Source organism: Salminus brasiliensis, chromosome 12, assembly GCF_030463535.1.
Source record: "Salminus brasiliensis chromosome 12, fSalBra1.hap2, whole genome shotgun sequence".
In the NCBI taxonomy this organism is placed as follows: Eukaryota; Metazoa; Chordata; class Actinopteri; order Characiformes; family Bryconidae; genus Salminus; species Salminus brasiliensis.
The window spans coordinates 31269598-31297175 of NC_132889.1; the positions used below are offsets into that span (position 1 = coordinate 31269598).

General features: G+C 40.4%; 1 protein-coding gene across 2 annotated transcripts; it reads left to right on the top strand.

The window, feature by feature from the left end:
- The first annotated feature begins 1038 nt into the window (after window positions 1-1038).
- Window positions 1039-27552, top strand: atp6v0a1a (ATPase H+ transporting V0 subunit a1a). 2 transcript variants are annotated; one of them, XM_072692895.1, is made up of 22 exons: window positions 1039-1101; window positions 5555-5705; window positions 6839-6917; window positions 7070-7167; window positions 9001-9129; window positions 10183-10265; window positions 11826-11952; window positions 12057-12139; window positions 12265-12358; window positions 16745-16957; window positions 19299-19449; window positions 20205-20344; window positions 20846-21009; window positions 21090-21180; window positions 21278-21396; window positions 21494-21710; window positions 21974-22081; window positions 22510-22617; window positions 24376-24393; window positions 24960-25077; window positions 25525-25696; window positions 26290-27552. In XM_072692895.1, exons 2-22 carry the CDS (start codon window positions 5589-5591, stop codon window positions 26381-26383), a joined length of 2523 nt encoding a protein of 840 aa, XP_072548996.1. In that variant the 5' UTR covers window positions 1039-1101; window positions 5555-5588; the 3' UTR covers window positions 26384-27552. The 2 variants fall into 2 exon arrangements, with proteins under 2 accessions (XP_072548996.1, XP_072548997.1); XM_072692896.1 differs by lacking the exon at window positions 24376-24393.
- The last annotated feature ends 26 nt before the right edge of the window (window positions 27553-27578 follow it).

The following is a 27578-nucleotide window of genomic DNA, read 5'->3' on the forward strand; positions in this document are numbered from 1 at the left end:
GTCAAACAGGTTGTAGTAAACTGCAAAGTCAAGTCAAGTGGGTTTTATTGTCATTTCAACTACATACAGAGTACACAGTGAAACGAAACAACGTTCCTCCTGGACCATGGTGCAACATAGACACTGCATACAAAACACAAGTGCAACACAAACAAACAAGTGCGGACAGAGAACACAACACAGTACAGACAGAGAATAATAAATAATTCAGGGGTAGTGTGCAAATTATGCAGTGTGCAATAAATATTGAGTCCAGTGAGGTAGTATAGTTATTTGTGCAAAATGCTTCCCATATTGTCTGGGGTAAATGGTTGGTGAGAGAGAGAGAGAGAGAGAGAGAGAGAGAGAGAGAGAGAGAGAGAGTGCATGTAGCAGAAAAGACATCAGTTCAGAAGTTGAGTTGTGTTGAGAAGTCTGATGGCTTGGGGGAAGAAGCTGTTGCAGGTCTGGTCGTGTTGGACCGGATGCTGCGGTACCTTCTTCCTGATGGCTGGAGGGAGAACAGTCTGTGTGAAGGCTGGGTGGAGTCATCCACAATGCTGGTTGCTTTGCGGATGCAGCGGGCAGTGTAAATGTCCATAACGGAGGGGAGAGAGACTCTGATGATCCTCTCTTGGCTAGTCCTAGTTTTTTAATTTTGTGAAATGGCGTACAATTATCTAAATGTTTAACCGGAACTCCGTAAATGTGCGTGACGTCATTCCCAGCTCCGAAATCCGACTTATCCGAGGTAAATGGATGCAGTATGGATACCCTGGAGACCTGCTTTTCTGTAAAAAGTGCAACATTGACAAAAATATATTTACAAAAAAATGATCTTCATTAAATAAATGAATGAAATGTAATTTCTTTACTAACTACATTACAAAAACACATGAATAGCATTTGAACTGTTTTTTAACTGGAATAATACTGTACGAAGAGGTGTGCTATGTTTTTCTCTTTGACGGTACCTGTCCAGGTAAGCCAGTCCTGAATCACGTGACTTGCCCAGCCCTCTGCCTGACGTCACATCAGCTGACGCTCAGCGGACTACAGTGGAGTCAGTGGGGCGAGTACCAGTGGGAGTCTTCGCATCAGTTCAGCTGATATTACTGTATTGTGAGTAAATTTACCCAGACATTTTATTTCTAGCCTAATTCAGCCTCACCTTGGGATACTAGGCTAACCTTCTTACGACTTTTTAAGAGCTTTCAAAGCTGTAAATCGCTGTTATTCACCTCGGCAGGAACGATAACCTGTCCTGCTATGGCTCGTTAGCATTAGCGCGGTGGCTAACTGATGTAGCTAGCTATATGCTGTGAGCTGGGTCGCAGAAAGTGCTTGTATGAACTGTGCTTGTCCTCATTCGCATGGCTGGTGTCTTTTGAGTTGCTGTTGCAGATGTTATCGTTGTGGTCGACGCCCTTGCTGTGGAGTGTCTGTTGACAGTTGAGGTTAGCTAGCTAGCTAGCAAGCTAGCTTGATGGCTCATTGGTTGCCGATGGCTTAGCGGGGGGCTAGCCAGCCAGACTGCCAGACTGCCAGACTGCCAGCTAGATAGCTAACGTCTCCAGCGTCGTTTTCTGGGAGGTTGTGTAAACTAGGTTTGCAAATGACTCTGCTGTGGGTTAGTAGAAGACTTTAATGCGCTGTTCTTGCTTAAACGACGTTAAACAGACGTTTTAACGTGGTTTCAGCCTGTTGTAGCTAGCTGGAAACAGACGTGTGGAGGAAGGGGGGTTTCTATGAGGACCCTTCATTTGGTCAGACAGTGGGAGTGACAGTGGGAGTACCATCAGATGTTTGTGTTAGGTGAGACATGTGGTTATTATTGTGGGTTATTTACTGTGGTGAATGTCTTAATCCTTCGTTACTTGCTAACATGCAGGTCTACAAAGACTCAGAAAATGGAAATTCAGGCTGTTCAGTAAACAAAGAATACTATTGTAGCTCAAGACCTTAAGTCTGTTATTCAGTTGTAGTATCAACACGTCTCACGTTCAGGTTCACGGGTTGCTAATCCGTGTGTGTGTGTCTTATTAATCCTCTAGTCTTATTCAGTGTGTGTGTTTGTGTGTGTGTGTGTGTGTTCGTGTTCAACCTTAAAGGTAAAGTAAAGGTGCATGTATTTGTCACTGTACAGCGAAAGGTGTCTTCAGCATTTAACCCATCTGTGGTAGTGAACACACACACACACACACACACACACACACACTAGTGAACTAGGGGCAGTGAGGGACACACACACACCCAGAGCGGTGGGCGGCCAGCTCCAGCACCCAGGGAGCAGAGAGGGTAAAGGGCCTTGCTCAAGGGCCCAACAGTGCCGAGCCCGGGAATCGAAACCCACAACCCTGTTATCAATATCCCCAATTCCTTAGTAATTTAATAGTAATTCCTTAGTATCAGCCTTAGAAATCTGGTTCCTTAAAGAACTACTTTGAAATAAAGTTCCTGCAGGATCTTTAGGCCATCCGAATTTAAGGAATTTCGTATAGGCTTTCGGCCTTAAGGATAGGCATGAATTTGAGCAATCTAGCATATCGTTGCTGTTGGGCAGTTATTTTTTTTAACATAATGTAAATCTGGCTGTTGTTTTTTATATTGTCACAAATGCACGATAAACAGACCAGTTGAAATATCCGTTGACTTTCATAAAAAATGAAGGAAGTTTTTTCCTTCTCCTAGAAAATTGCCCACTTGGAGATGCAAGGTTCTTGCATGACCGCAATGATCTACTAGTTCAGTGTTTCTCCCTGTACTATGCATAAGCGTGTCTCCTGCCTCTGTCACTTGCATTGAAGTAATAGGTCTTTGTAAGTCTGTCTGGGCAAGCAGACACAGTGTGCTCGGTGCTTGAAGACAATGATGAGGTTACAGCGGGTGTGTCAAAGCAGGAGCAGCGCTACGATACGCTGGAGGATGGCAGGGACAGGACAGGCCTCGTAATGGCGAGTGACCGGGATCTATCTGATACTTGGCCAGATGGCGAGAGTGGAAAAAGCGCAGGGCTCGCACAGCACAGCCTGTTGCATTATTGAACACGTTTCGAATTTTCCATGAGATGAATACAAGCACAGGTTTCCTTACTGACTGTGATATAATAAAATTTGCATAAGTGGAAAGTTTTAGATCAATAGGTGTGTTATTAGAGTGGAATCGGGCTCTGAGGACCTTTTGTGGGGTTGTTGAATGTTAAATGTAGCGTGAATGAAATGATGGGTGAGAGATGTTTGTGCTCTCAGTGGTTGGTATCAAGTCTTATAATCTACATGGATTTGGACAATTTAATACAGTGTGTATAATATATTATACATCCTGTATTAAACTATCCAAATCCATGTAGATTATTAGACTATTAGATTATTATACATAAAGATGAATTAATAAAATGTATGGCCCAAATGTACTCTAACCTGACACAGTTCAATCTAGTCTTAATTTTATATTGACCAATTCTGTCTGAACAGCATTAACCATTTGAATGACTCCAGTTATTCCTGCCAAAAAATAAATAAATTGGAACACTTATAGATAAATGCAAGACAAGATGTGAACATTTGGACATTTAGGAAATTTGAATGCTCAGGTCCCTTTTTTACATTATTATAAATACAATAACAGGGCATGAGGATGTGGTGGTGGTGGTTTGAAAGAAGATAAATGATTGAAGGTACTAATATTTATTTAGGAGGTCAATATAACTGGGCATGTTTTGAGAGAAAATAGTGGAAAACATGGTAAATATCTAAAGTATATTGTGCTTCAGTCAAAAATAATTATAAATACAACAGAAACAGTGTTAAGTCAAACTCAGGTTTTGCCTCAGGGTTTGGATAATGTTATGGATAATGGTAAAGCTCAGCTCTGTCTATGGAGTGATTCAGTTATGATAATGGTCAAATGCCTCTTTGTGTTTTCTGATTCTCTCTGAATACCCGGAGCTTTTCCCATAGCTGTGCAGTCCGTCACATGCTAAAGGGATGATGAGACATCAGGGGAGCATAAGATTCCACACCATTGCCGTTTAGATACAGCATCACTGATTATCAATGCTTGGTCATTTGATAAATGACTGTCTGAAAGTGACGTTAATACAGATATAAATGCTAAAAAGAGCTATCGTCTTTCGAGATGATCGGCCGATCGCCTATATCAGTCAGGGGTGGGGCTGGATGCTACAGTAACCTTTCCAGAGAGACTTGGTAATGAATCATCAAGTAGGGCCTCTGTAATTCCGAGCATCAGTGAGCACCAGAGTTCACCAGAGTTCCTGGACAGAACTACACTGTAGTTCAGAGTGTTGTCAGCTGTCTTTGCAAGCTTTGCTGTGTTGTGATACTCTCTTTACTGGGCTGAGTGATGTACTGTCGAGAGGGGTGTCCAGTTAGTGGTATTAAAAGTCTTCCCACATGATATATGCAAGTTTGAGTCAGATATTATATAGATATATAGATTTGAGTCAGATATGATACACCACACACAGAGCAGATATTTTTACACTGGATTTAATGAGGTTCTTATGGTCTACAGGGTGCTGAGCTATAACAACTCACAGGATAGAAATCATATAGTCTGATCAGCTGTCAGGATTGGCTAGGTGATTGCTGATCACATCTTTGGGCTGATACTGATACATAGTCGATCAATCTTTCCTTCTATATTTGCAGGCTCTCTGTAATTGGTCTGTTTGCACCATTATAAGTATAATTCATGTAGTTGTTCAGTGTTGTAGAAGTACTGATGATGGCAAATTTATGGTCAGAAAGATGTATTGCGACATAATTTATCACAACTATCAGATCATCCAATGACCCACTGCTAAGGTCACTCATAGTGCAGTTTTGGCCGGGTGTATGATCAGATCAACAGTTAACCTCAGATTGTGCACTAGTACCTACTAGTACCTAGTATTTAGGAAAACCAAATCTAAATTTGGTTTAATATGGTTTTCCATGTTGCATATCAAGTGTTTACCACATTTCTGCCATCTGAGAGTCTGTTACTGAAGAGTCCTGGTAATAAGCATGTTGTACTTTTTACTCAGCTCACTTCTTTGCCCCAAAACACATCTAGACTGGGGTCCTGGGCCACAAACTAGGCCCTGCCAGTAAAGATAAGATAAGGTTTCAGACCTTGAGGGCAGATTTTAAGCAGTATTGAAATGTGATTAATAAATACTTAATTAATGTATAAAAATAGGTGGTAAACACTGTCTTCTACATCATTTACATTTAAACGCTTTAGATCTGAGTTACTTTTGTTATCTGCAGGGTAGAAACTATCTGTAAGTGAAAGTGTAAACGTGCTGTTTTTCAGCTTTGGGCTTTTCTGTGGTATCAGGCTTATAAAACCCTCCCTTCCTTCCCCTCTGTTAAAGCGCTCCTAGCAGAGCAGCTATTGCACCCTTGAACTGAGCACTTTTCAAAGTGTATGCCTGTGTTTGTTGGTGATTTAACAGAGCTTTATCGACCATCTTTGTTATAACTTGAATACTGTATGTTAGCCTAAAGCTTTTTTGTGTTTTTGTTGGCACTGCCTCACATTCTCTCCCCCTCTTTCTCTTCTATAGTACTTCTAGGTGGTGCGGTGTAAAGTAACACACCATGGGGGAGCTCTTCCGTAGTGAGGAGATGACTCTGGCCCAGCTCTTCCTGCAGTCAGAGTCTGCTTACTGCTGTGTCAGCGAGCTCGGAGAGATCGGCATGGTGCAGTTCAGAGACGTGAGTACACACAGAAGCACAAGCACCAGTAAGGCCCTCTGAATGCAGTGTAGATAGTAGATAAATAATTAACTGGTGCTGAACCTTACCTTTGGATCCTGTTTTAAGGGCCCTCCTAATCATTTTTGCAACTATTATTTTACTTATAAGTTGGTGAATATATACCAATCAGCCATAACCTCCTTGTTTCCACTCTCATTTTCCATTCAGCTCCACTTCCTCTAATGGAGCACTTTGTAGTTATATGATTACAGACTGCAGTCCATCTGTTTCTCTGCATACTCTGTTATTAGCCTCCTTTCTTCCTGTTCTTCAATTGTCAAGACTCTACAGGACTGACCACCGTGGAGTAGCTATTATTTGTATGGTGGGTCATTCTCAGCAGTTCAGTGACTAAAATTGGTGGTGTGTTAGCGTGTGTTGCACTGGTATGAGTGGATCCGACACCAACCAGAAATATCCAACCAACAGCGTCCTGTAATTACAGATGAGGGACTACAGGATGACTGACCTAAACTTTGCAGCAACAGATGAATTTCTGACTCTGACTTTACACCTACAAGATGAACTAGCTAGGTAGGGGTGTTGTAATAGAGTGGACAGTGAGTGGACACAGTGTTTAAAAACTCCAGCAGCGCTGCTGTGTCTGATCCCCTGTACCCCTGTACAACACGCAATTACCACCATGTCAGTCAGTGCTGAGAATAACCCACCACCCAAATAATACCTGCTCTGTGGTGTGCTTAGCATAGAGGAACAGGCTAAAAGGAGATTAACAAAGTATGTAGAGAAATGCATGGTCTACATGCTGTTAATCGTAAAACTACAAAGTGCTTTTATATGGTAAGTCGAGCTAAAAAAAACAAGATTGTAGAAACAAGAAAGTGATGTTAATGTCATGGCTGACCGGTGTGTAGTCACTACAAGTGTAGATGGGATATATATATATATATATATATATATATATATATATATATATATATATATATATATATATATATATAGTGATTTTGTAACTTGGATGTCTTGGGTTGCCAGTAGACTTTAGTAATAGAAGTAATTTGTTAAATTCAGGTAAATATGCAGAGTGTCTACACTCTGTTTACTGTGTTTCTGTTCTCTACAATCTGCAGTTGAACCCTGATGTCAACGTCTTCCAGAGGAAGTTTGTAAATGAAGTCCGTCGTTGTGAGGAGATGGACCGCAAACTGAGTGAGTCAGTGATAAGGCAAACATCATATGAGCTGGTGATAAAATACCATATAGAAAAACAAGAGACGTTTTGACTTTTCATTTCTCTTTTTCTCACTCTCTCGTATACTCTCACAAACACTCATTCAATTTCTCTCGCTTTTACCTTCCAGGATTTGTTGAGAAGGAGATAAAGAAGGCCAACATAAACATTGTAGACACAGGGGAGAACCCAGAGGTCCCTTTTCCTCGAGACATGATAGACTTGGAGGTACAGAATGACACACAGATTTACAGCGCTGTAAAAAGTCCTTATTTCCTTTCTAAATTCCTGAATATTTGCACATTTCAAACACTGAATGACCTTGCATTTTAAACAAAAGCATAAAAATGCAAAAAAGGGACCCTGAACAACCATGTAATAGACATACTTATTAAGACAATAAACTCTCTGGACAAAGAAAAATTGCCATCTTGCATCATCTAAGGTGGTGCTAAATTCAGGCTCCTGCAGATGGCGTTGCACGAGGATGTTCTGATTATATATACCTGTGGGTTGAGTGACAGGATTCATCGATTGGCAAGAGATGGTATACTGCAGTCAGTCTCGTTAGATGTGTGGAACTTGGTTTGCAAAGCAGGTGTTAATTATTGGGAAAAAATGAGTAACTGTGTGTGGCCGTGCCAAAAGCCATATTATAAAGGAAGGAGTTGAAATTGCAGGTTTATGGAAGCGTACAGATAGACGGGTCTGCCAGCAGTGGCAAAAATCCCAGTCTACTGCCTTAAACAAACAAGGTAACTCATTTTTTTGTCCAGGGAGCTTATATTAAATACCCAATCCTGTGTGAAAAAGTGACTTTTGAGTAATGAACACTGACCCTAGCTGAGGCAGGAGAGGCCTGCAGTTCATTAGATGTTGTTCTTGGGGTTTCTTCTCACTTCCTGGATGATTTTGTGGCTTGCCCTGGGGCGTGTCTACTCCTGGAAAGATTGACAGCTATACCAAATTTTCTCCATTTGGACAGCATGTCTTTCTTCTCTTTGACTGAACAACCTGTGTGCTGCCAAGTTCAATCTGGTTTACATGCCAAAAGGAAGTTTTGGATTAGACAGGACTGGCCCAAATCAAGACTGGCCATTAACTGAGGCACTCACAGGTTACTGATCATTGATCCTAATGAACTTTTTGGTTTGGTTAAAATGGTCAGAGGGAGTAGAGGCCAAACACCTTTTCACAGCAGAAGATTGCATGGTTGTGTTTTGGTTGCTCAGTCAATTTAGTAGTAACCAATTCTGTGGAGACCTTGTTGCACAAAGTCACTCAGTCAGGGAGTATTGGAACACTTTTTTGCTGAGCATTGTGTTAAGCTTTGTAAGCTTTCAAACTACATTCCACATAGCATTGTCACATGGCTGAACATGCACAGAGGAGAATGCTAAGTACTTGTGACTTGGCGCCCAAGTGCCCATGTGACTGTATAGCTAAATGCTCAGCTGAGTTGTGTGCAGTTTTACTCAGTGGGGGAAATGAGAGCCCTACTGTATAGACTTAAATCTGAATATCCCACATCTAGAGATTGGCACTACTAATCTAGGAGCACCCTTTAATAGTTTAAGTGCCAGTCTCATGGACATGGATTACACCTAATTTGTGTCCTTAAGACTGGCTCATAATTTACTAACAGTTTCAATTTCAGTGAAAACTAGCCATGTCTGTTTAGTAATGCTTTAAACCTTTGTGTTTACTTATATGTTATATTTAGCCGTTATGCCTTGTCTTACTTATCCAATTCAAAACCTGTTTCAAAGCGGCAGGAGTCCAAAAGAGCACAATTGGCCATGCTCTCTTCAGGTGGGTAGATGGGGCTCACTCCCCTCATCACTTTTAAGGGATGTTGGTCAGCACAAGTGTCAGTGATTCAAGGCTGGCAGCAATTTGTAAATGGACTGTGTTAAATCCTTACCCTCCTAGTGTTGGGCTATGAACGGACGGGTTCATTGGAAGTACCACATTGGACAAAATTTGACAAACGAATGTGTAAAAATAAATAAATAAATACATTTCATTATGTGATTTGTTTGTTTGCCACCTTTTTTTCAGGCTACATTTGAGAAGCTGGAGAATGAGCTGAAGGAAATCAACACTAACCAAGAAGCCCTGAAGAAGAACTTTCTGGAGCTGACTGAGCTCAAACACATCCTCAGACGCACACAGCAGTTCTTTGACGAGGTCTTCAGGCTTCAAACTCTCTTCTCTTATTTTTGTTTCCCTCTGTTTGTCAGAATCCTCTCCATCCTCCAAGAATAGTTCATATTTTTGCAGGATTGTAGAACAGTAAATGACTTTGCTGTTACAGCACATTCATCACAGCCATCTGTGCAAAAGTCAAAGCTAAGCTTTCTGTCATGTTGTAATGTGTTTACGGCTCATTTTCACCATGAGTAATCATAGGAGGATTCACAACTACAAAGGAACTCAGACATAGAGTCTGTTGTAACATTAAGGATGGGTTACCCAACCCAACCAGTCATTTAGGCTGATCAGCCCATTGCTGCTTTTAGTTCAACTGCTCTTCATTTTACTTTTGGCACAATTTACCTATAATCATTTATTCACCACAGCATACTGCTTGTATCTCTGCTGTGATCTTTGACCAGAAAAAACCCTGTTTCTAGATTAACTTTATGATGTTATTGTCTCCTTAACAAGTTAATATGGGCTCTGATGGGTGTAAATCAGTTAGCTCTATGTCTGTAGTTATCTTGTAATCATTGACGTCCTGTAACCTGTAAGAGTTGATGTTTAAAAAGGTCTGTGCATTTATGTACTCAAAGCACTGGTGTTTATGATTTATAAACATTACAGATACATGCCAGATGTTTAATAAACCTAATGCTTCAAAACATGCATGTGATGAAAGGAAAGGCGTTATTTAGGGATTATTTTTAACCCCTATAACCTGTTGTGTCTTCAGACACACCTTGCTGAGTCTGTTTCTCTTTCATTCTCTTTTTTTTCTCTTTCAGTATGTTTATATGTTTCTTTGCTGTAATGCTGTAAAACCTCTGCTTTTTTACCCACCTGGTTCTAGCTTCCAATAGAAATGTTCTAAAATAGGAAAAAATATTTTTAAATTGACTTCCATTGAATGAAAGAAAAGGATTAATCCTTCTTCTGTAAAGTTGCCATTTTGGAGATACAAGGTTTTTGCATGGCAGCGATGATATACTATATATGTTTATCTGTCTGCAATTGACATGTAACTGTTACTTTGTCACACAGATGGAAGACCCCTCTCTGATGGAGGAGTCGTCTACTCTACTAGACCCAAATGAGGTTGGACGAGTGGCTCCTCTAAGACTGGGGTGAGCTACGTATTCTTCAGTAGATTTCTGTTGAACTGTGTTTTCTGCTTGCTCAGGCCTTTTAAAGCATATTTCGAAATCAGTTTGCCCCATACATACTATGTATCCAAGGGTTTATGGACACCCCATGTAATGAATGCATTAATTTAAGTTCTGTAAGGAAGTGTTGTTAATAGAACAGGACTCTCTGGAGCAGATAAACATGAACCTATTGGCACCATGCCTAATGCCAGGTGTGGGTGAGAGGGGTGTTAAGCCCCCAGCATTGAGCTGTGGAACTGTGTTCTCTGATGGTGGTGCTCCATCCAGTACTTTTGTGATGAGTTATTATAAGGTGTGGTGGTGATAATCCAACACCCTGGGCTGAATGCAGTCAAATTGCAATGCTCCAAAATGTAGTAGAAAGCTTTGGAGTGGAGGTTATTCCAACAAAAGCAAGATAAACTCTCTTTAAACCCATCATTTTGGAAGAAACAATGATTTAGCTATGATGTAAACAGTGTCTCGTCTTCCAATACATACAAAATAAACCTGCCAGTTCATCTCAAGATGGATTGTTTCTGTTGTTTATTTGAGTTTAAGAAATGTGACCGTTGAGAACATTATTAAACTTTTTTTTTACCATTGAAAGTCATATCGACCAGACCCTGCTTGTAAAAGCATGGAAATAAATAAGTCCTAAGTTACGTTTAGTGCTGTTTGGAGAAGTGCAAGCTACCATGCTGCACAGGCTTCTTACACTGTAAAGGAAGCACTGCTTTCTCATAGGGAAGTCTGAGCAGGACTTATGAAACACTCGTACAGTGCTTTATTGATCGTAAGGAAGAGGAAAAGGCTAACATTATTTGTGATGACAGGAAATTAGTAATTGCTGCTGTAATGTCAAAGTTTCACCGCTTTTCTAGGAGATGAGGATGTTGCATAGTGTGGTATGGCTGATGCATTTCCAGTGCTAATGTTGTTGAAATTAGGATTGATCTTGAGGCTCTACTTAGTTAATACCCATAACACACAATTAATCTGTTATGTTTTTGTCTAGTGGCTGTATGTTTATGCCTGTGGGACTGGGGCAAAAGGCAGGGTTGCCTAATGTAGAGTACATTAATGCATTAGCATTCATACATTTAGCATTCATGCCTTTTTATTTTAATGTCAGATTAAATCAAGGAAAATTAGCAAATCTTACCCTTTTTCTCCAAATTTGGTGCGGCCAATTAACTGAACTGTTAATAGCCCTAGCACTAGCAATTCTCCTGACACAAGGAGGGTAAGGGTTAAACACATGTGTCCTTCGTTACTTTTAAAGCCAGCCACCGCCTGAAAAGTCAGGAAAGCACCCGGTCCCCAGCGCCACCACACCAGCTAACAAATATCTGTACCAGCCAACATTGCTTTTGGAGTGATGAGGGGAGAGAGAGAGCGTCATCTACCCTATTCTATACTATACCCCATCTACTCTGCTGCTGATGGCACCGCGGCATGGCTTGGGATTGAAATTCAGAACACAGTAGACCGCTGAGCCACTCAGAGCCCCTTAATACTTGGTCTTTTTGCTTGCAGGTTTGTAGCAGGTGTAATTGGAAGAGAGAGGATCCCCACCTTTGAGAGGATGTTATGGAGAGTTTGTCGTGGTAACGTGTTCTTGCGCCAAGCAGACATTGAGGATCCACTGGAGGACCCCACATCCGTGAGTGCCCTTTTACTCAACACTGAATTTGATTTTTATCAGCTGCTTTTAAATGAATGGTTACTGACCGCTGTCTTTCTCTTTGTGGTTTGTTGGGTTTCTAGGGTGACCAGGTGCACAAGTCTGTGTTCATCATCTTCTTCCAGGGAGACCAGCTGAAGAACCGAGTGAAGAAGATCTGTGAAGGGTATTTGGATTTACCCTTTACTAACATACTTAACTTGATAACATTAACAGTACTTAACAGTTATCATTAGTAACCGTATAGTGTCAGATACCTATGAACCTGTGTGTGTTTTATTCTAACTCCAGGTTTCGTGCTTCATTGTACCCCTGCCCTGAGACCCCCCAAGAGAGGAAGGAGATGGCAGCAGGAGTGAATACTCGTATTGATGATCTTCAGATGGTGAGAAAGACATGGACACACGCACATACACAAACATATGGCAAACAGCCTCGTTTAGTGAGTGGTGGTACATTTAGTGACAATAATAATAATAATAATAGGAATTATATTTAGATAGCATCCTTTCTAAAGCAGTGTCACCAAGTGAATCTCCCAATGCCATCAGTTTCACCAGTGTCATTAGTAAGAATGTAAAGATTTGGCTGCGGCACTCTTCCAACTAAATCCTCCCTTTGTGGAAAAAAGGACAGCATAAAGATGTTCTTATGGTATTTTGATGGAAAGTGGAAGTAAAATGAAGAGGCTAAAGCTGCAGCACTCTAACTTATGGTTTGTTAGAAAGCTGATATTAGCTAATATTGATTTTTACAACCTAGCAAGTTAACAAACACACATTACAGATTGCAATGCCATTTTACTTTCACTGTGATGTTTTATAAAAGATGATTGCTATTATTATTATTATTATTATTATTATTATGAATAATTTTTTTAAAAGTGGTATGATGATCATTGTAGTTTGTATTGTATATAATTCAAATCGGTAACCATCTCATCCGCAAGTCTGAGGACTAAAGACTGTCTGTCTTTATTTGTTGTTTGTTAAAGTGGATATAGTCAGCTGTTGGCCTTTGTTTGTGTGTGTGTTTGTGAGAGAGTGAGTGTGGCTCTGTGCTCTGTTTACATTTGCCTTACTTGAGTGCTGTTTGAAAGCCTTGCCCTTACATGGTCAGAAACTGATGAACGAATGCTAGGTAGCCACAGCTGCTGCCACTTTGTGGGCTTGGTCCTGGGTGTATTTGCACCAAATAGATTATGCAAGAGTGTCTGGACCGGTAATGTATGCACTCTAGACTATTTACAGAGGGGAAAATGATTGGAAAATGCACTAGAAATAAATCAATATTTCAGGGAAACAATTGATTAGTAGCTCATCTGGCTATAGACGCTGATGTAAATGGATATGATGATGCTGGCATTGTGTGGCATAATCAGAGCGGGTTAAATCAGTGTGTGTATGAGAGATCCAGGTCCCAGTGCCGTAATGAGACTCGATTAGGACACATACACATGTACACACACCCTGATAGTGGAATTGAGCTATTTGTATAGACATTCTTCCTTTATCTGTGTTAGCGCCAGGCAGAGATGCCATCATATCTCATCAGTGAGTCAGAGACGGCTCCTGCAGGGGGTGTATGTAAATGGAGCAATGGTGTTTGGGATAATAGTCCGCCTGAGAATCTTTGCCAAAGCCTTATTAGGAAAGGGAAGGCTTAATGCCACTGGGTGTGTAACCTCTACTGCAGCCCACACACATAGTGACCATACCTGCAGTGACTCAACCGTGCTCTCCCACATACACACACACGCATGTGGTGTCTCCCCCACACCTGCTCAAATTCATATACACCCACGCTGCAAATTCGCCCACACGAATGCTCTTGAATTCTGGTTAAAAGCCAGCACTCAGAGTAGGGCTCTATGTCACCTTGCCAACATCACATGAGGTGTCATCTTGCCACTTACTGCCTAATTCTCCTCTCTCCTCGTTCAACTATGATCCAGTGGGGGGGGTGGGGGTCTTATGGTATGCATGTTAATGGTCACAAGACAATATGCACTATGGTTTGAGTAATAATTAAAGTAATGTGTAAATTAATAATGTTAGAGTTTTATGCTATATAATATTTGGGATATTTCTGTTTTTCATCTACCCACACACTCCATCTCCTTCCCACACACTTGTTCTGAGAATGACACTATGTGCAGAGCCCTGTACTGCAGGAATCTTTCCACTTCCCTTCCTGTTTATCTCCTCGTGCCACTTATCCACTTAAAAAAAATGTTGTTAAACTTCTAAACATAAACAAGCCCTTCGGTACAAGTCTGGACATACAGTGTCTTTTTTTTTTTTTTTTTAAAGATAATTAGCTCCAGTAAGCATTCATACGCAAACATATAAGATGTATTGATGCACTAATACTTAGAAATTAGATATCCTAGAGTTATTGTCATGGCCTGGGATTGCAAGATAAAGTCAATTAAATGAAATTGGACAGATATAATCTGCATCTCGTATCCATGTCATGAAAAATGAGAACTGTGCAAAGCAGCAAAAAGCATTAATTTTGCCAAATGGGATATTGCACGTTCTGCAATGTGACTATTGAGCAATGTGGCACATTGCAGTGACGATACAGAAACAATATATTGTGGAGCCCTAACTCCAAGCCTAGGCTAACATTTCTGTGAGGATAATTGGTCCTATAACTGCCCTATATTTTTCCATTTATATGATAAGATAAGATAAGATAGTCCTTTATTAGTCCGGCAGTGGGGAAATTCCCAGTGTAACAGCAGAAAGGGATAGCAAGACACTCTTTTACACTAATTTACACTATATACACAATATAAATAAGAATTAAAAGAGCAATAACAATACTATTTACAGCAAAAGACTCTTAATTGCACATGGGGGGGGGGATACATTTACTAAAATACATTTACTAAAGTAAAGTACTTTTAAGACTAAATGTAAGATTAGCCATTGATTAAATGTGCATCTAAACATTTTCATATATAACACCCACTCTTATCCACAGCGACTTAAATGGTAGTTAAAATAATGTTGGAAGTCGAACTCAAGCACTTACAGTGCCATTTCTGGGAATTGCACCCCCAAATTATCAGTTTTGGTTGGTGGTGTTACCTACTATGCTAGTGAATTTTAAACAATGGAAATACCCAGCACTACTGAATACTAGCTTAGACCCTCATAAGGCTCTCTACAGTTGTTCTTGACTCACACCGGTTCATGACATTGTAGAACCCATTTACATAAAACTCAAGAATTAGCTGATCAATTTGAGCAGGGAAACACCACCCCTGGGCAGGACCTGGGGTACTCCATGACCAGTGTGGGGAAACACTGCTTTAGTACATGTGACTTATAATGAGTGACTCACTGCAGGCTGTTCACCGGCCTGTGTGTTTTCCTGAGGTTGAGTTTGGTGTGCAACATGGCTCAGGAGGGACAGAGACAGATGGAGAGACAGATGAAGATGCCGCTGTTCTGGCAGGTTCAGGGAGAGCTAGTAATGCTGTGTAAATCTTCTGCCACGCCTTCTGCTGTCTCAGAGGGGCTGAGGCAGCAGGGGTCCACTGTATGTGGGTGGCAGTCCAGACAGAGTGTGATGAGTGTGTGGCCAGGCCTGGGCATTAAGAGTGGCACCTCAGCTGTCTGGTATGTGTTGATCCACTGGCACAGTCTCTCTTGCTCTCTCTCTATCACTCTCTCTCTCTATCACATATACACTACTTACTCATCCAGTGTCCTGGCAGGGCCTATAGGGAGATTCTTCAGTTCTCCTAAAATAGAGACTCTGTGCTCTGCGCTATTTGTTCTGACTCAGCCCCATGTTCCATAAGTACTCTCTGATGAGCAAACCAGGGGGGCTCAAACAGCCATACATGGACCCTGAACTCACTCTTGAAAAGCCTGCCTTGTTATACAGGATTAAGGCAAGCACAAGAAGCATGCTTTGTCTAAGAGGGACTGTCTTCAGCTGTCCAATTGCTGGTTAGCTCAAATTAGAGATGGATTCTTTTTCACCATAATAGTACCGATTATTGAGCTTCTGTTCTGATGTAATGCCTTAAAACATCCTGTAACCAACACTACACAGTTTATATCACTTAGAGCAACATTCAGTAGCCATTGTACCTCAAAATAACTGACTGTAATAGGGAGAATGGCGTCTCTCATTGCCACTCCAGGCCATGGAACTTCTGCTCATGGTGAAGCTGCACAAGACGCCTCACAAAGACTGTGTAATGCAGTGTAACCCAAGGCATATTCATGTAAAATCCACTACCACCTCAGTCCATGTGCATCTTTTGCATCAGACGCTGGATCTGTATCCCTCTTGTCAACAAGTGCACATTTATAACAAGGGGTCCACAAGGGGAGCCCGGAGTGATTTGTATTTACGGCAGTGAGGTGAAAGAGGATTACACTTCCTACCTATAGGGGGAGCATTGGAGCACAAAATACAAATTTCTGCAAGTATTCTAATTAAATACATTTGCTTCTTAAGTAGTTGGGCCAGCATTTTTTTGTTGTTGGGCATAATGCAAGGAATCCATATGAGGAATTTGTATTGGGGCTTTCGTTGTGCTACAGTGCTTTCTTACAACTTTCACAATTCTGACTAATTGTAAAAATAATAATAATAAATATAAATATTTCCTTGTTTCACCAATTTAACAGTAAAAAAACATATTATTAAAAAAAGAGAAAAGAGGAGAGTTGAGCAGAAGACCTTTTCTTACACCTAGCTTACTTTGCTGACTACTTTTATTACTGTTGCTTCTACATTTCAGGTGCTGAATCAGACAGAGGATCACAGGCAGCGTGTGCTGCAGGCAGCTGCTAAGACTCTCCGTGTGTGGTTCATCAAAGTGAGGAAGATGAAGGCAATCTACCACACGCTTAATCTCTGCAACATTGATGTCACACAGAAGTGTCTGATTGCTGAGATCTGGTGTCCTGTATCTGATCTGGACTCCATTCAGTTTGCTCTGCGCAGGGGCACGGTAAGGACTTTGGGGAATTTAGTTTAAATCACAATAATGACAATTAATAAATAAGAACATTAAGATTAAATATTAAATAGTTAAATGTATCTACTACTACTACTAAATAATAATAATAATTAGGGAGTAGGCTAATGCTAATACGCACACTATAGAAACCCAAATCACAGCACATTCACTTACGAAACCAGTTATTACACACCAGTAGTCGACAAACCAACAGATATCAGTCCAGAGTGTGCACCACTACGCACACACAAAGTATTTGTCACTGTATGTACATGTACTCTATGTACAGCGAAATGTGTCCTCCGCATTTAACCCATCTGTGGTAGTGAACACACACACACACACACACACACACACACACACACTAGTGAACTAGGGGCAGTGAGTACACACACACCCAGAGCAGTGGGCAGCCAACTCCAGCACCCTAGGAGCAGAGAAGGTAAAGGGCCTTGCTCAAGGGCCCAACAGTGGCAGCTTGCCGAGCTCGGGTATCGAACCCACAACCCTGTTATCAATAGCCTGTCGGGAACTGGGAGCTGATTGGTCAGGGAGGAGAGTCAGACTGGATTATAAGATAATAAACACTATAAAACAGTCAGTTTAAGAAAAGTCTCTCTAGGTAGAAACTGCTACTAAAAATAAAGGGATTTTAATCAGCAGCACATCTTATCTAAACTATGTGCCTGTATCATTTATACACACACAAAGATCAGACTGGTATCAGCTGATACTCTGCATTAGGAGATTCATTTGTGGAGTAAAATAACTGGATTGGGATCATTGTTGTTAATTGAGTACACCCTTTAAAAAAGTCTTTGTGCAGTGCAAAAAAAGAACCATTTCGGTTCCATAAAGAACCATGCTTCTGTGACTAGAGATGGAGGTTTTGTGGGATTGTGTGGTTCTTCTGTAGCATCAGTCAAAGAACCATTTGAAACACCTTTGTTTTAAAGAGCCAGCTATGATTTATTAAAGCCTTTACAGAAATTGTTCAGTAAACAACTTGGGCTCTTACAGTTGGTTATTTTGTTGTTGTTGTTGTTCACCTTAAACTGTAAACACAAACAAACAAACAAACAGTCCATATATGGCTGCCTGCTCTGATAGTCTGAAATATAAATGTTAGTTAGCTTAACTAAGTCTTAGGATCAGATTTACAATTAGTGTTAAGCTAAACTTATTATGGTCACAATTTATGATTTAAGCTCTGAGCGAGGGTCAGGTTCAAGATGGGTTTAAAAACACCTAGATCAGTATATGGGCCTCAGAAGTATAATACTGTAAATGTGTATGTGTGCATGCATGGCTATGTTGGCTCTTTTTAAGACACCTATGCGTGCATGTACATCCATACCTGTGTGTGTGTGTGTGTGTGTGTGTGTGTGTGTGTGTGTGTGTGTGTGTGTGTGTGTGTGTGTGTGTGTGTGTGTGTGTGTGTGTGTGTGTGTGTGTGTGTGTGTGTGTGTGTGTGCCTGAACTCATATTTTCACACCTTACTGTTAGCACGATACAAACTGCAGTATGCTACCGATGCTAGCCAGCCACCCAGAAACAGTCATAGCAGAAGGGTCAGGGTTTACTTGAATATTAGCCCCACTGTAAGCAGTGCTTAAGAGGATTACATGGCCACACACTCGGGCTGCCTGTCTTGATCTCTGTCTTTCTGCTTTTCTCACGCATGCACGCCTTTGCTCTTTAAAGCATGACAAGACCAGAACCATCGAAGGCTGAAAATAAGGTGTTCTTAATTATGCAGGACTTAAAATAGCAAACAGAGCATTGCCATACTAATTACCTGAGTGGCTAGTGTAAACAGATGCAGCACAATGACAACGATGAACAAGAATAAGATCTGGTGACTTCAGATTAGGGTGCTTGTATGAGTGCAAAGCAAGCTAGCAGCTTAGACGTGTCATACAGAGTATTTGCCCTTTACCCTTATTTAACAAGAGGTTATTTATAGCAGCAACCTTATATACCCCTCCATAGACATACCCACCCACAGAGGCAGACATTTGTCTTTTTGCAAAAGCTCTTTAGTTCACTGTGTTTAGTTAAGCTAATGTATTTGAGTGGAAAAGAGTCCTATTAAAACTCATGATAATAGATAGATAAAGGGACAGTTGCTGTTTGATAGAATCCATCGTTCAGTCCCATCATGTACTCATGAAATAATATAGATATTATTATATAGATTTTTGTTGTTCTACTTTAAGGTTCTAATATATATATTTATAATAACCTTATATATTACTATATATACATTTTTAAAGCCCTAATAGTGAAACTGTGACCCTGACTTTAAGCAAATTCTGTTTTTTCTGTTCAGGAGAAAAGTGGTTCCACTGTTCCCTCCATCCTGAACAGGATGCAGACCAAACAGACTCCACCCACCTACAACAAGACCAACAAGTTCACCTCTGGCTTCCAGAATATTGTGGATGCTTATGGCATTGGCAACTACCGTGAGATCAACCCAGGTAACCTTAATGTCTTTCGGAGATCCCAGGATTGTGGATGTGAGATTCCATGAGCCCTGAATGAACAGCTTGTTTGTCATCCTGCCAAGTTGTGTGCTTTGTACTGCTGGTCAGTGTATGTATCTATGTCGTGAGTACTATTTGGACAAGACATATGCTTGTGAAGTAATTAAGTGGCCTGTTAATGTCAATATGAAAGTATTGTTGCCACATTTAGGTCAGTTTGGTAAAATATAATGATTTCTGTAATCCTAAGCCAGCTAGCTGTATTTAGTGAGAGTAATGGAATTTACACACAACCATCACAATTGTCCAATTGCAAAATCTAGAGGGATATATGAGTGTTTTTCTATCAGACATTTTAATTTAAACCGTCATAATCTCAGCATAAGACCGAACATATTGACCTGATTTTGGCCAGAAGTAAAGAAGTCTTCGAAGTATTTGTTGACATATGAACCACTGACAAACTCACAGGGTATGATGAAATGTGTGCAAACATATAATTTGTAGAATAGGCTTGCTAGCTCCTGGGGTCGTTTCAGCAGTTCATCTGAAAGTTGTCTTAGATATATGTGAGAATGTGTGCACTGCTTAAAAAATAACAACAACAAAAAACAGACATTAAATATTTAGATACTCTGGTAACTCTGGTAATAAAACTCATGTAAAATCTGATCCTGTCCAAATGGTATTATGGTCTCATGTTTTTATCTTCTGCGAACCTTACCTTCATTGTCTTGGTTCATATTCAGCTCCCTACACAATCATCACATTCCCCTTCCTGTTTGCTGTCATGTTTGGTGATCTGGGTCACGGCATTCTCATGACCTGCGCCGCTCTTTACCTGGTACTGCGAGAGAGTCGCCTTACTGCCCAGAAAAATGAAAACGAGGTATCATACACCCACATCCCACCCACCCATCCACCCACCCATCCACCCACCCATCCACCCACCCATCCACCCACCCATCCATCCACCCATCCATCCACTCAGCTTTCCATCTTTTTCTCAGACTTTCTTTCAGAGGTTTTGCTGCACCTCTCGTATTGGGCAGAACATTTCTTGAGACATTTGAAGGACTTCACTTCCCTCCAACAGATTCATTTGAGCGATTAGCCTACTTGTTAAATTTCTGAACTAAGCACTGAAGTAGAGAAACAGTGGTTTCATTTCTTTAGGCTCTTTCAGACTTTTAAAAAAGCATTGGGAAAAGCAGAAGTTTACCTATCTGAGATGTGTATATATATATTGTTTTTTGCTGAGATGGCCGGAGCATCTTCAAATAGAAGTTTAAAATACCATTGAAATCTAATAGTCAGGTGCCTTATGTCCTTTCACTCTCCTTCACTTTTTCCCTGTCTTTAATTTCCGCTCTCCTTCTCCCCCATGTAGATGTTTAGCATGGTTTTTGCTGGCAGATATATTATCCTGCTGATGGGGATCTTCTCAGTCTACACTGGGATAATCTATAATGACTGCTTCTCAAAGTCACTCAATGTCTTCGGCTCCAGCTGGAGTGTGCGCCCAATGTTTGTCGACAAAGGAGGCAATTGGACGTGAGTCTTAAACCCAGACTGATTTGCAGATTGAGTGATTCTGTACTTTATGGCTAAGAGAATGGTTGTTCTCTTTGCAGGTTTGAGACCCTGGAAGGGAACAGGGTGCTGCAATTGGACCCTGCTCTACGGGGAGTTTTTGGTGGGCCCTACCCCATTGGCATTGACCCGGTAGGAACCAGCTATCTCTCCTCTTGCTTGGAGATCAGTTCTCTTTTAGCTGCCCCAGTGCACCTTTTCTCATCTCTTTATCTTCATCCCCGTGCAGATCTGGAACCTGGCTGTAAACAAGCTGACATTTCTGAACTCCTTTAAGATGAAGATGTCCGTAATCTTGGGAGTTATTCACATGCTGTTTGGAGTCACTCTGAGTCTTTTCAACCACATGTAAAGTCATGACACTTCTCCTCTACCATGCTATAACGTTTATTATATATAATATACTGTATATTAAACTAAAGCTGAAATCGCTGTGTGCTTGTAGTTATTTCAAGAAGCCTCTGAACATCTGGCTGGGCTTCATCCCTGAGATCGTCTTCATGAGCAGCCTGTTTGGCTATCTGGTGATACTCGTCTTCTACAAGTGGACCGCCTACAATGCCAAGATTTCCAGGGATGCTCCCAGCCTCCTCATTGCCTTTATTAACATGTTCCTCTTCAATTATAATGACCCTACCAATAAACAGCTATACAGAGGACAGGTTTGTACCTTACATGTGTTATGTTTTACTTTTTAAAATTGAGAATATTCAGTTCTGTAAATGTCTGAAAGCGAGCAAACACACGCACACGGACTTGGAGACGTTGGCGTAAATTCTCTGCATTTCTTGTGCCTGATATTCTAATATTACCACTACCTTATTTGAAGCATTTGTAGGGGTGGCTGTTGTGCCCAGTAGACATAAAAGGGCAAGTGGAAGATGTACTGTGCTTTTTAACTGGTTCCTTCTTTCTTTGTTTGCAGATGGCAATACAGTGCCTGCTAGTGGTCATTGCTCTTGCCTGTGTGCCATGCATGCTCATAGTAAAGACTGTGGTTCTGCACAGACAGTACCTCTGGAGGAAGCATCTCGTAAGGACTTTATCACACTCTGTTACAATCTCTGATGCACATGCACTTTTTATGGACATTTTTACATTTTCCCATATGCACACACATGTAACTGACAACCTATTGAAATAATGTTTACTAGCACTAGTTAAAGTCTGCCTGCATAGTGCCTTCAAAACACATGCATAACTATCATTAGGTTTCAAAAAGACTATATGTTTTACAATATTATACATGTCTAAGCATTTTATTTTTGTATTTAGCATTTTATGTTTGGTAATGTATTTTAAGATGACCTTGTTTATCTGGCTTTCCTACAAAGTCCAGACACTTTTGTCGTGGGAATAAATAAACACACATGCAAGCTCTCACACACACACACACACACACAAACACAGAAGAAACAGAAAGAGAGAACTCCCATAACTTATGGGTTTCTTTCTCCCCAGGGCACGCAGAACTTTGGGGGGATTCGAGTCGGGAACGGTCCAACAGAGGATGAAGCTGAGATCATTCAGCATGACCAGCTGTCAATGCACTCAGAGGAGGAGCCAGAGGTGAGAACATGCACTGATTGTTACTGTTTGTTTGTTTATGTATTTCTTCATTAATTTATTCATTCATTCATTCATTCAGTCATGGATTCATTCCAGTCGACTAATTCAATGAGAAGAACAATCATCCTAGTCTAAACACTGCTCCTTTTTTCTAGCTTGGGAGGGAATTTATTGCATTTAATACACTTCTCTTCATCTGCGTAAACACACTAATGCATTTTTATGTATCAGATGCACATTATTTCTTTTGACTGTACATTATTGTGAAGCTCAGTTAGTAAAGTTCAGTTATGTGGGTTTGATTGTGTGGTGACCTCTACACATGTAATGTATTAATGAGTTTTAAGTGTATATGTAAGGCATACCACATAGTGCCATTTAAAGTTACATGGCAGCAGTATTCAGTGCCTACTGCTATGCTTGTTAACCCTTATTTGCATCGAGCTAATCCTATATGCAATGTTGTGATAATATGGATGAAACTACAACTATCAATTAATCAAGCTGGATATCTTAGTTAACGATCTTATATATTTTTAAATCAGCATTAATGGTTAGAGCAATGATGGCAGTCAGTTGGCAAAAAGATAAATCACATTTTCTTTAACATGTGCTTCTCTTCTCTATTACAGTAAGAAAGTGAATCTGATTGACAAGCTGTTTGCTTGCATTTGTGCCATACAATGTTGTTAAATTTGTATTAACCTTGATGCATTGATACAATAATTGGTGAATTTTTTGGAAACTAATATTATCAATATTAGGGGTGTCATGGCTCGGTTCACACCACGGTTTGGACCTCATGGTTTAATAGGAGTTTGGTACAGTGGGTGGGGGTAATGCAACGAACATCCTCCCTGAAACCATAACACTAATCTAGTTTTTAAAGGACATTAAATCTGCCGCATCATAGCGATACTCTAAATCCACTACAGTTCCCACAATATCATGCACATTTGAACTTTTCTTACTAATGCGTTAAAGCTTAATATTTCTGGGTGGAATTTGCATTTTTGAAATTTGCTTCTACATTATATTCATTGATGGACGCCTGGCCAAAGCTTACTGCACGCTGTTATTTCACTGCCTACTACTAACATGTGTACCAAACCACTATAGTTCAGTCCGAATGTGTGTACCAATACACTTCTAATCAGAAATCAAAGTAGGCAAGTGATTTAGTTTAATCCAAGTTAATTTTCAGGTATGCTGGTTAGTTCGTACCATCAGTGTTTCGTAATCAAGGTATTGGGTAATGTCCCTGTAGTCAGCAGTGGGGTAACTGGTGGATGTTCCAGTCTGTGAGTCACTATAAGAGTGTGCCCTGCATACCAGAGCTGCTTTAAAGTGGGTCAGCCCCTTTTTTTAACACCCACCGCCCACCCCACCATTCATATATGCCATGGCAACCATTGGTACAAACAAAACAAACAGACCTTGTGTCGATTTTTAGGTTTTGAATTTGAAGATTTAAGTTACACTCTCACAAAATCCATAATTTTGAAAAAGTAATGTTAAATTGTTGATTATTTTTTAATGTCCTGGATCTAACCAGTGAGTTGTGGTACTAAAAGTGGTCCCCATCAACTGTTTTTCTTCATTTACTTTCTTCATTTAATCTTCATTGTTAATCTCTTTACATTTGTGAACTTTCTCTGAACTGTTGTCTTGCTGATCTCTCTCTTTCTCTGTCTTCAACCCTTTCTGAGCACTGTTACTAACACTACTGTAAACATGTGTGTCCGATTACCTTTCAAGCAGTCCGAAGAGGAAGTGGTAAGAGCAGAAAGCCTTTTCACTGTGTGCGTGTGAGAGAGAATGTCGACTTGTGTTTGTGCGTCTGTGTGAGTGCTCATCGTCTCTGTGTGTGGTTGTCGGTGTGTGTTTTGGTGGGTTGTGCTTCTATGTTGGTGGCCCTCTTCAGGCGGTGTCAGCTGGTGCTTCTCTAGTAAGCTTTTAAGACTGGAATCTTTTTAGGTGCCTCTCTTCAATTTGGGTTGAAAGGAAAGTTGGAACCTGGTGATCCAATAAGATGCATATTCTGATGTGCCATATGGTGTGCCAAATTGGAACAGCCCTGCTTCTTGACCCCTGGTGTTCATTCTAAACCTGATGTTAATTTGATGCCATGTGGGGATTTGATCATGTGATTGTGTTTGCCATGGGCTTCGGGACCTCTGATCAGGATTTTGTTTAGTAACATCTCTGAAAGATGCAGAGAAAAAAAATTATCTGCTGTAATGATGATGTCCTAATGCCTTTCTTTCCTTCTTTCTTTCTTTCTTTCCTACTTGTGTTTTTATTTTTTCTTTCTTTCTTTTTCTTCTTCCTTCCTCCACTAGTTTGATGTTACAGATGTTGCTGTACATCAGGCCATCCACACAATAGAATACTGCTTAGGTTGTATCTCAAACACTGCCTCCTACCTACGATTGTGGGCTTTGAGCCTAGCCCATGCACGTAAGTAACACACATGTACACACACTCCCACAATAGTCATATGCATGGATATATATGTCACTGTAATTGAGCTGTGGAGCAGTAGAACTGTGTACTACTTTTGGGATTAGCTGGGGAGTTGGGGAGGATAGGGAATCCTGGCCTTACTAACACTCTTGTAGTTGAATGCAAATACAATCAGATCCTCACAGCAATACTCCAAGATGGTTACTCCAACAAAAGCAGGATAAACTTATATATTAATATTTATTATATAAATACCCTTGATTCCATGAGAAACAATCAATGGGCAGGTGTCCCAATACTTTTGTCCATGTAGTGTATGTATTTTTAAAGGTACTTTTGCAGACTTTCTAAATTAAGACAATAATAAATAAAACAGTATAACATATGAGAAACATATATTCCTGTTTGTTCACACATTCTTTTGTCTTCTGTTTTTTCCAGAGCTGTCAGAGGTCTTGTGGTCAATGGTCATGAAAATTGGTTTTTCGCCTAAGAGCTTTGGTTTCTCCTTTGTCTTATTTATTATTTTTGCCTTTTTTGCCACACTGACAGTGTGTATCCTCCTTATAATGGAGGGCCTGTCTGCCTTCCTGCATGCCCTCAGATTGCACTGGTGAGTCCACACCCATGCCCATATATCCATACCCATTTTATTCTTTAACCCTTTTCTCTGTGGTTCTTTTAAGAGCATTAAAAAGATTCTATATAGCACAATAAAGAGAACCCTTTTTAATACTACGCAGAACCTGTGCCGGTACTATACACTGCACCACACAAAGCACTGGTGGCTCAGCGGTTAAAGCCATGGACTATTGATGACTGGGTTGTGGGTTCAAAACCCAGGCTTGGGACTGTTGGGCCCTTGAGCATGGCCCCAGGCAGTGCAGCGATGGCTGCCCACTGCTCCAGGCACATGTGCTCACTGTCCACTGTGTGCATTTGCTCACTAGTATGAATGTGTGTTTACTGTGTGGATGGGTTAAAGGCGGAGGCCAAATTCCATCTGTGTGTCCAACACTTATGGTGAATATGGGTCTTTGCCTTTGTATAGTACCATAGTACCGTTATGTTTGATTTAACTCTCTGTCGCCCCCTAGATGAGAACACAGATGTAGGTTTAAAGCGTATTAGGACTTTACCACCAATTTGTACATATATCATGTGACCTGCAACTCACTCTACCATTTTATCTCCCTCTCGCTGTAGGGTAGAGTTTCAGAATAAGTTCTACTCTGGACAGGGCTTCAAGTTCATGCCGTTTACCTTCAACAGCATCCTGGAGGGAAAGTTTGAGGACTGATCTGACTTTCCAGCACCACGCCCCAAAACTGCCAAGAGCTCCTCAGATTAGTAGAAATGCATGTGTGAGGTTTGAGAGGGTTTCTGTCTGTTTTGAAAGATTCTTGCTTTGAAATGTAAGTCACAACTTAAAAGGTTGTTGGAGAATCCACTTTATTTATTCTGTTTCTACGGGTCTGTGAGTACTTCCTGTTCCAGGGCTTGGGGAAATTAATGAAAATGTACGTCATTTGCAGATTATAAACGTGATGTTTTTTCTGAAAAACACAAATCAAAATGTTAAGTAATTTGATTTTGAGTGGATGTAAATCATTTTGTATCATTCATATAAAGTTCTCTAAATTCTAATAATGTGACACATTAGTATAAAATGTCAATTTACTGCACCACTACATGAATAAGCTAACTTTCTTGTCCACACAAAAGTTCTGAGATTGCAGTGCATTCTTTTTTTTTTTTTTTTTGAATATCTCTCTGCAGTATCTTTTCCTATGAAGTCATTGATGTGTGTTTTCTGCAGTCATGTTTGCCCTGCCCTGTCACTCAAAGGGACTGCATTCACACTTCATCATAGGGAAACAACTCAAACTCCCATTTTCCCATGATGAATGCAGCTCTTATCATCCAATTCTGGAACTGTAATAAACGCTAATCATTAGTGTATGTTTCTCTGCTACATATCCTAGAGCAGTAATATATCATTAAGCTATATCTGTGATTTGGTTTAGATGACTGGTTAGAAATGAGGTAGAGTCAAACAATCCCTACTGCAAATTACAATGAGCTCCCCCACACATTAAGTCATATTTGGAGCATTACTGGTCATCATTAGACTTCTCTTTCCTTGATTTACTGTTAAGAGTGTGCAGTTAATTACATGCAGTCACAACCATTTTTAGCACTGAAAATCAACTTTTGATCATTCATCAAAACTGCAGTGTAGATCTACAGTTAAATGTTGCCGTTAACCCCCAGTTTGTTGTTGTGTCCCTTTTATTTGTGTGTTTCTTTGTTTGATCTACTCAATATATGTGCACTTGGAGGGAGACATAAGGAGCAGTGAGGACTTTGCAGTGTCTAGGTTTACCAAGTAATGTGCAGTAAGTGAAAAGATGTTCTAACTGGATGTTGTGTATGTGTTTGTCAATAAAGAGCTAGGCTGGGAAGTAAGCTAATAGTTTTATCTGTCATTTCTG

Excerpts from the sequence above, each read along its gene's own strand:
- atp6v0a1a (XM_072692895.1), top strand. The coding sequence starts at position 5,589 with ATGGGGGAGCTCTTCCGTAGTGAGGAGATGACTCTGGCCCAGCTCTTC. Across the intron at positions 12,359-16,744 it reads GTATTGATGATCTTCAGATG|GTGCTGAATCAGACAGAGGA; the intron begins GTGAGAAAGACA and ends TCTACATTTCAG. Across the intron at positions 20,345-20,845 it reads CCCAGAAAAATGAAAACGAG|ATGTTTAGCATGGTTTTTGC; the intron begins GTATCATACACC and ends TCCCCCATGTAG.